General features: G+C 34.4%; 2 protein-coding genes across 2 annotated transcripts; one reads left to right on the forward strand and one right to left on the reverse strand.

Moving 5' to 3' along the window:
• The first annotated feature begins 84 nt into the window (after positions 1–84).
• LOC141680985 (uncharacterized) lies at positions 85–2,337 on the forward strand. The gene is made up of 4 exons (XM_074487053.1): positions 85–324; positions 722–874; positions 967–1,185; positions 2,042–2,337. The coding sequence occupies exons 1-4, from the start codon at positions 109–111 to the stop codon at positions 2,072–2,074; spliced, it is 621 nt and encodes a 206-aa protein (XP_074343154.1). The 5' UTR covers positions 85–108; the 3' UTR covers positions 2,075–2,337.
• A 2,970-nt stretch (positions 2,338–5,307) lies between these two features.
• Positions 5,308–7,251, reverse strand: LOC141680882 (uncharacterized). Its single transcript, XM_074486978.1, has one exon. It carries the CDS (start codon positions 7,249–7,251, stop codon positions 5,308–5,310), a length of 1,944 nt encoding a protein of 647 aa, XP_074343079.1.
• Between the last annotated feature and the right edge of the window lie 1,846 nt (positions 7,252–9,097).

Below are 9,097 nucleotides of genomic sequence, written 5' to 3' on the forward strand. Positions count from 1 at the left end.
TACTTTATTAAAATATTGCCAAAATTTGCCATTATCAAAATTTACAAATAAATTAGGGTATTTATATTGTTTATGAAGGGAAAGGGTTAGAAATTAGGGTTTAAGAGAATGGAGGGGAGCAACAAAGGAGCGAAACATGGCGAGCAGACTAAGGTGATACCTCCGCGAGAACTACGATTGGATTGGTTTATGAGTACTTTCAAGAATAAAGACAAGCTTTTGAAAGATGATGAAGATGATTACTACTATGATCCGGTCGATGATTCTCATTCCTTGACTTTTCGAGATTTTGCTAGTTTCGAACTTGATATGTATGAGTCCGAGGTGAGTATGTAAATCTCTCTATCCCTTTCTCTATCTCGCTTAATTACATTTTTAATTCTAAGATTAATAGATATAATGTTGTGTATTAATCTTAATACGCTATTCCGTAGTTCCCTTTATGAATATCACTATTTTATCTGGTTGATTTGTTTTGTGTTTGCTATTCTTCTTATTCTACACAGATTAATAGATATAATGTTTTCAGTTGTATGAGTTTTATGAATTCTTTTTGAGCTGTTACAATAATTTGTAATATTACAGATGATTTCGGTTTTTTTATAGGAGGTTCCTCTAATTGATTAAATTTTCTACAAATTTGAATTTCACTATTTATGTAGGGCAGATAATCATGCTCCTAATTATAATATTCTCTGTTACTAATATGCCAAATCTGTAGGGATTTGATGTTCAGGATTATACGAAAGTGAATGATGCTGGTATGATACGTACTTATTACGACCTAGCAGCAGGTATTAATCTAGATGCAGAATCCTTGCCTGAAATCACAGAATGTGCACAACAATCAATTGAGCAGTATAATGCAGATAAAGTTAGTTTGTTTTAGCCCGGTGCATAACATTTTTAATGGCCACATCTACATTAAATCTTTTTAGCTTATGTTTCTGAATTCATTTTTAACAGGGTACACACTTCGAGCTCAAGACTGTGACCAAGACAAACGTGGAGCCTGTTTGTCCCTATAGGTTCTATATCACATTTGACGCTATTGATGGAACTAAAGGCATCAAGGAAACCTTTCAAGCTGTAGTTGATGTTCATATCCCTCCTACTAATAGGACTGTTACGATGGTTCGGATCAGCCAGCCTCCTCGGTATTTTTTACTTGAAGATATACCTAAAGTTCGTTTCTGTCTCTTTTCTCTTTTCTTCACAGTTTCAATTTTCTCCGAATATCATCATACATGCCATTCATTGTATCGTTTGTCTTTGAATGTTGGCAAATGCAGTTGACATGTATCTCTATATTAATCGTTTTATGTACTTCTAGTTTGGCAATCTTAATATCTGTGTGAATATCAGTTACAAATTTTGGTATGTTGTTGTTTTAATGTGTTAGAGCATCTCCAAGAGACTATCAAATATCAATGCATTCCTTATAAATATAATAAATAAATATTTTTAGTGATTTAGGACATTATAAGGGAAGACATATATATGCTCCTTATTGTTATTATTATATTAAATTTGTAGAGGGAAAGATAGAAAAAGAGGATTAGAATTGGAGAGAAATGAATATTTTATACATAAAAATGAGATGAGGTTCCTTAAAAATAAGGAAGATTAGGAGCATGTTAAATTTTTAATGAATAACTAAGAGTCTCTTGGATTGACATTTTATGCTTCTGCTTCCTCGGTGAATGTCTTGGTAGAAGATATTATTTCTTGAAACTGCGGTTTATTTGTTTTTAGGTAAGTACGCAACTCAACAAGAAATTTCCTTACCTGTCCAATTTCTAATGAATCAAGATAACCATTTGTTCCGGAATTCCTTATATTTTGAATTTAAGGGATCATTTAAGTAGTCTCTTGGAGATGCTCTTAGATTATAATCAATTGTCCATGCAATATAGCTTAATTCTGTGTTGTACAAATCGACAATTTGGGGAGGATAATATTGCAAGTATCGCATTGAAGATTGACTCTATAGTTTGTCATTGCATTGCCTTTTTAATTTTGTTTGAACTATTTGATGCAGTATATGGCAGATCAGGAGGATATGTCAGATTGAACCAGTGCTCCCTCCTGTTCAACTTGTGGTTAATGGCAATCAACTCTTAACTAGTATGTGCGACCTCGGGCATATGGTTTTCTCTAATATGTGGGTATGTAATAATAATAGGCTGCTGGAGCTAATTGTGGACTACTTTATTATTGGTTTTAAACTCTGATGTACCTAATCGACTTGTGTAGCTATAAGTAGCAGAATCTCTAGATTCTAAACTTATATTATGTAACTGACTTTTGGAGCTATTAGTATGGTTGTTTGATGTAGACTCTATATGCTCTTTTCAATGTTTTATGTCGTAGGTATGGTTGTTTATAGTTGCATTTATATTAGATTCTTGTTTTGCTAAATAATAAATTTCCATAACAATGACAAAAAGAGAAGGGGCCAAAGAGTTCCCTGTCTAAGCCCCGATTTTGCTGGAAAGAAACCCTCTAAAGCTCCATTAACCTTGACTGAAATCATACAAGATTGTATGCAGGCCATGATCCAGTCTATAAGGATAATCATTCTGCACAAAACTTTCTTCAAGAAACTCAACTTACGATGTCAAACGCGTTCCTGATACCTAACTTAATTGCACACTTAGGTTGACCAGAAGAGAGATGATAGTTCCTGCACAGTGACTGAGCTAAAAATATATTTTTAGCAGAATTTCTTCTTCAAGGATGGCCTTTGATGTTCAGAAATCGGGATATTTTTTTCCTCCTCGAAGTGCACACGAAGAGGTATATCAGGCATAGTAGCTTGAAAAGAAAGTAAATCAGAACGAGCAGCTTCAACTAAAGAATGCAGATTCGTTTTCTGAGTATTGAGATTTTTCATAGCAGTTTTTACTCTTTTGAGCTTTGAAGTAAGCAGAATTCAGGGGTCTCATTCGACTTCAAAATTACAGGCTGAGGCCTGAGGACACTACCTCGAGAAAAATAGGATCATTAATAAGGTGCTGAAGTAGCTGGCGTGGTTTGTGAATTACTTTAGACTTCAAGCCCAAGCGAATGAACAAAGGGCAGTGGTCAGAGAGACCCTTTTCACCAATTTGAGCATGAGAAAGAGAAAAGTTTGTAGGCAGACTCCATCACTACAAGAAAAACGCGATTATACAACACCCGTCACACAACGCTTGGCCGAAAAAGTGTTGCCCATAATTTTTATACAACAGTTTTTCAAAAACCAAAAAACAGGTGTTTGCTGATATATATTACTACAAGCAAAACAAAACTGTTGTCTAGTAAAACAAGTCAGACAAATCTTTTCATAAACCTCATGTTGTGTGAATGACAAACTTATAGCATTACCACAACGCTATAAAATCCATTGTCTAGTTCTTAGAGGCAGACAACACTTTCTAACTTCATGTTGTGCAAGTGAGTAAGTTTGCACAACGGTTTTTAAATGATATGTCTGAAAGATATTGAGACAACGTCTCAATTAACAGTTGTAAAAATGAAACAAGTGTTTTTTCTGTTGGTAATTTAAGATGGTGTCAAACAACGTACAAGTATAAGTGTTGTCTGAATTAAAAACGACATACAAGTGTTTTTCTATGTTGTAGATTATACTTTCAGACAATGGGCTAATCAATAAAACCGTTGTCTTACTCTGGTATTTTTTTTAAAAACATTACCAGAAACAAAGCAAACGTGCCAAACCAAAGGCAACAAGGAAAACCACCCAAACCAGATGCAACAAGCAAATCAACCAACAATCAAGAACTGAAAATAAATAACAGAACCAAGCCAAAGTTATTATGCATGTTCATACAAAGTATAGTAATTGAAAGTACAAATAAAAATACTTCAAGAAAGTTGAATTAGTTCATCAACATCCCGCATGTAACTATCCATGTCATCACCACTATCATCTATCTCGGGAAAATTGGGCATGAAACAGTCATTCTCGAGTTCCACTTCGACGGATTCCTCATCTGCATCATCATTATCTTCATGGTACTTTTTCTCGGGCAATTTCAACACCACCGACCATAATTTTTCAGAGGGATCGTCGATATAATAAACTTGTTTAACATGTTTTGCTAAAACAAACGGATCATTCAAAAAACCCAACCTATTCAAATTAACCGATGTATATCCCAAGTCATCGACCTTAATCCCTTTGTTTATATCTACCCAATTGCAAAGAAAAACAGGGACCCTAAAGTGATTATAGTCCAACTCCCATATACTTTTTATAACTCCGTAATATATATGTGATATGTGCGCAATATTTTGATCCTTACCCTGCACAACCATTGTGTCTGCTTCTACACACACACACCACTGCATTGAACTTGACGCATATCATCACGATCCTTGGTACTAAAGGTAACACCATCCATTCTGTAGCCACTGAATGTAGGAACATCCTTGTTGGGCTCATCTGCAATCCACCTTATCTCGGCCGATATCTCTTTTTCATCGGCCAAATTTGAAGCAATCTGAAAAAAAGGAATTCAAACATGTAAAATAATTCAGGTGAGGTAGTAAGTTGTAAAACAGTGGGAAAAAATACATCAAACGACGCACGTAATACCTTTTCCTTAAACCATTTTGGGAATGTCTCATTTTGCTTGTTTTTAAGCCACATTTCATCATTTTCATATTCCGGATATTTTATCATTAAAAAGGCCATGTGTTCACTGCATTTAAAGATAAGACAATATAAGTTGGTTGAACTAATGACAGAAAATATATATGCAATTTTTCAAGTAAAGAGAGAGAAAGTGTAAGAAGTTACTCAATATATGGCCTAACAGAAGTGGTATTTTGTAGAACACATAAATGTGCTACGTGCAAATCAGTACAGCTCGGGGTTATAATCGTTGCACCGGATAATGGCTTGCAAATAGAATCCTTGGTATGCCTACCTTTTTTTGGTACCCCAATTGTCACTTCTTCATTATCCACCAAATATTCAACTGCCTCTTCTGCAATATAGGCCTCAGCGATGCAACCTTCTGCACGAGCTCGATTCCTTATATATCCCTTGAATGTCTTCATGTATCTCTCAAAAGGATACATCCACCTAAGGAAAATTGGTCCACAAAGCTCGACTTCTCTTACAAGATGAACCGAGATATGAAACATTAAATCAAACAACGAGGGAGGAAAGTATTTTTCAAGCTGACAAAGAGTTTCTACCAGTTGCGATTGCATTTTATCCAGCTTATCAACCTCAATAACTTTACTACAGATCGCTTTGAAAAATAGACAAAACTTGATAATAGTTTTCCTGACCTATTTTTGTAGTGACGAGCGAATCGCAATTGGGAGCAAGTGATGCAAAATCGTATGGCAGTCGTGAGATTTCATTCCGGTAAGACGAAGATTTTCCATTGAAACCAGGTTCTGAATATTAGAACAAAAACCACCAGGCAACTTCATGCCAAGGAAGGATGAACAAACAACCTTTTTTTCAGAATGGGTTAAATTCCAAGATGCCAATGGTAACTTCTCCTTTATCCCCGGAGTTTTTGGCCTTAGTTCTGTTCTAATCCCCATTTCAGCCATGTCAATGCGCACAGATTCCTTGTCTTTCGTCTTTTTTGGTATATTAAGCATCGTACCAAGTAAAGATTCACATATATTTTTCTCGATGTGCATCACATCGAGAACATGTCGAACCGGCAAAAATTTCCAATACTCAAGTTCAAAAAATATAGAAACCTTCTTCCATACAGGTCGAGCATCACCTTTCTTCAATCGTGGTTGGCGTTGTGTTTTACCATAGACATGTCCCTTTAAATGTTGCACTCTTTCAAGTACCTCCTCTCCGGTTAATAGAACTGGAGCTATTTCTTTTTCTACGGTGTTATCAAAATCTTGTTTCTTCCGACGATAAGGATGATGAGGGGGCAACCACCTTCGATGCCTCATGACCACGCACTTACGATAATTGACAAGCCTTGTAGCTTTTGTTTGATCAACACAGATAGGACAACCATTATACCCTTTGATTATATTTCCCGACAAGTTACCATAGGCTGGATAATTACTAATAGTCCATAACAAGATGCCTCTTAGCAAAAACTGCTCATTCTTGTAAGCATCGTACACTTGTTTCCCATGCCACAACTTTTTTAAATCATCTATAAGTGGTTGAAGAAACACATCAATATCATTTCCGGGTTGAGTTGGTCCAGATATCAACAAGCATAGCATTATATACTTCCGTTTCATACAAAGCCATGGTGGAAGATTATAAATTGACATCAAAACAGGCCAACATGAGTAATCAAGATTACAGCTACGAAAAGGATTGAATCCATCAGAAGATAGAGCTAACCGTAAGTTTCTAGGATCTGAAGAAAAGTCTGGCCACCTTGCATCGACTTCCTTCCATGTTTGTGCATCAGCAGGGTGTCTCAATTTACCATCCTTTAACCTTTCCCTGTCATGCCAAGTCAAGTCCTTAGATGTTTGAGGTGAGTTGAACAAATTCCTCAGACGTGGTTTTAATGGAAAATACCATAAAACCTTGGCAGGAATCCCTTCCAATTCATCTCCTTTTTTGTTTAACTTCCATCGAGAGGCCTGACAAATGCGGCACTTTGTCTCATCTTCATCTCTCTCTCCACGGTATAGTAAACAATCATTCAGACATACGTGTATTTTTTCATACTCCATTCCCAAGGCACACAAGCTTTTTTTAGCTTCACTGAATGAAGAATGAAATGTGTTGCCTTGTGGAAGCATAGACCCGACCAAAAGTAGCATTTCAGAGAAGCAAGTATCAGATATTTCATATTTTGCTTTCAAGTTATAAAACTTTACCAAAGCCTTCATCTTAGTGTATCCTTCACATCCTGGATAAAGAGGTTCATATTCAGATTGAATATGGTTAAACATTTCCGAGGAGTCCAGGGATACATCATCATTTCTACCGACTGGGATTTGATCTACCGATTCTGAACTGCCCGTCCCTTTAGTGGTAGGCTCACCTCCTTCTGTATTGCACTCTCCGTGCCAAATCCAACACTTGTACGTTTGATCGATACCATTGAGAAAAAGATGATCCCTTACTTTTCGAGCATGCCAATGTTTACTATGTGCGCATTTTATACATGGAAAACAAATTTTATTTTCACTAAATCCGTTCTCAAATGCACACAACAACAAATCCTCGACTCCTTTTTTGAATTGTTTTGTTCTTCTATCTGCCTTTAACCAAGACCTGTCCATCTGTTTTAATTCAAAATATGACACATAATTAGAAGTTACAACTAATGAGCTTAACACATAATTGTACTACTAATTGTACTACTAATTACTACTAATTACTAACTGCAAATACAAATTAAATAAAAATTAACACTAAAACATTGCCCAAATATAATTAAGAACCCTAAAAATTTAATGAAATTAAACATAATGGAGATGAAGTAATTACCTTAACACTGACCCAATCAAAAAGATGAAGTTATGGTTTCAATCGAGTTTTTTTGAAGTTATTTTGATGAAGAGGATGAAGAGCTTGAGTGAAGAAATTGAGTGAAGAAATTGAGTGAAGAAGATGAAGAAATCGAGTCAAGAAATTGAGTGAAGAAGATGAAGAAATCGATACAAGAAATCGAGTGAAGAAGATGAAGAAATCGAGTCAAAGGCTAGAAAATTAATGGCTTAGGACAAAGATCTGAGAGGTTTGAATGGCTTAAGACAAAGATCTGGGGCTATTAATGAGTACCACACATTTTGTGCTTTTTTTAACAAACAAATCCGACAACGGTAAAGCAGCCAAACCCCTTGTATCACAATAATAACGACAATACAAATATTTAAAAAACCGTTGTATAACAGATACACTGTTCAATCGTCTGAAAACAAGTTATATAACGACTTTTTAAAACAAACCGTTGTAAGGTCTATTATAATTAAAATAGAAACTTTAGTACGAGACTAAACACAAGTTACAAGTACCGGTCAAAACACCGGTTAACTGTTAAAATAACAAACCAAACACATTTATTTTTTTATCAAAATTTTCTCATATCACTAAAATATATAGTTCTTAACATCCGTACGGTTGGATCATTCATAAACTTTTTTAAAAAATAGAAACTTTAGTACGAGACTAAACACAAGTTACAAGTACCGGTCAAAACACCGGTTAACTGTTAAAATAGCAAACCAAACACATTTATTTTTTTATCAAAATTTTCTCATATCACTAAAATATATAGTTATTAACATCCGTACGGTTGGATCATTCATAAACTTTTTTTAAAAAATAGAAACTTTAGTACGAGACTAAACAAAAGTTACAAGTACGGGTCAAAACACAGGTTGACTGTTAAAATAACAAACCAAACACATTTATTTTTTTCTAAATTTTTTTCATATAAGTAAAATATATAGATCTTAACATCCGTATGGTTAGATCATTCATAAACTTTTTTTAAAAAATAGAAACTTTAGTACGAGACTAAACACAAGTTACAAGTACCGGTCAAAACACCCGTTGACTTTTAAAATAACAAACCAAACACATTTATTTTTTTTATCAAATTTTTCTCATATCACTAAAACATATAGATCTTAACATCCGTATGGTTGGATCATTCATAAACTTTTTTTAAAAAATAGAAACTTTAGTACGAGACTAAACACAAGTTACAAGTACCGGTCAAAACACCCGTTGACTTTTAAAATAACAAACCAAACACATTTATTTTTTTTATCAAATTTTTCTCATATCAGTAAAACATATAGATCTTAACATCCGTATGGTTGGATCATTCATAAACTTTTTTTAAAAAATAGAAACTTTAGTACGAGACTAAACACAAGTTACAAGTACCGGTCAAAACACCAGTTGACTTTTAAAATAACAAACCAAACACATTTATTTTTTTATCAAATTTTTGTCATATCACTAAAATATATAGTTCTTAACATCCGTACGGTTGGATCATTCATAAACTTTTTTTAAAAAATAGAAACTTTAGTACGAGACTAAACACAAGTTACAAGTACCGGTCAAAACACTATTATTCGCATAATAATTCGTAATAATATTTACTGTAAAATC

This window comes from Apium graveolens, chromosome 8 (assembly GCF_009905375.1).
Source record: "Apium graveolens cultivar Ventura chromosome 8, ASM990537v1, whole genome shotgun sequence".
Classification (NCBI taxonomy): Eukaryota; Viridiplantae; Streptophyta; class Magnoliopsida; order Apiales; family Apiaceae; genus Apium; species Apium graveolens.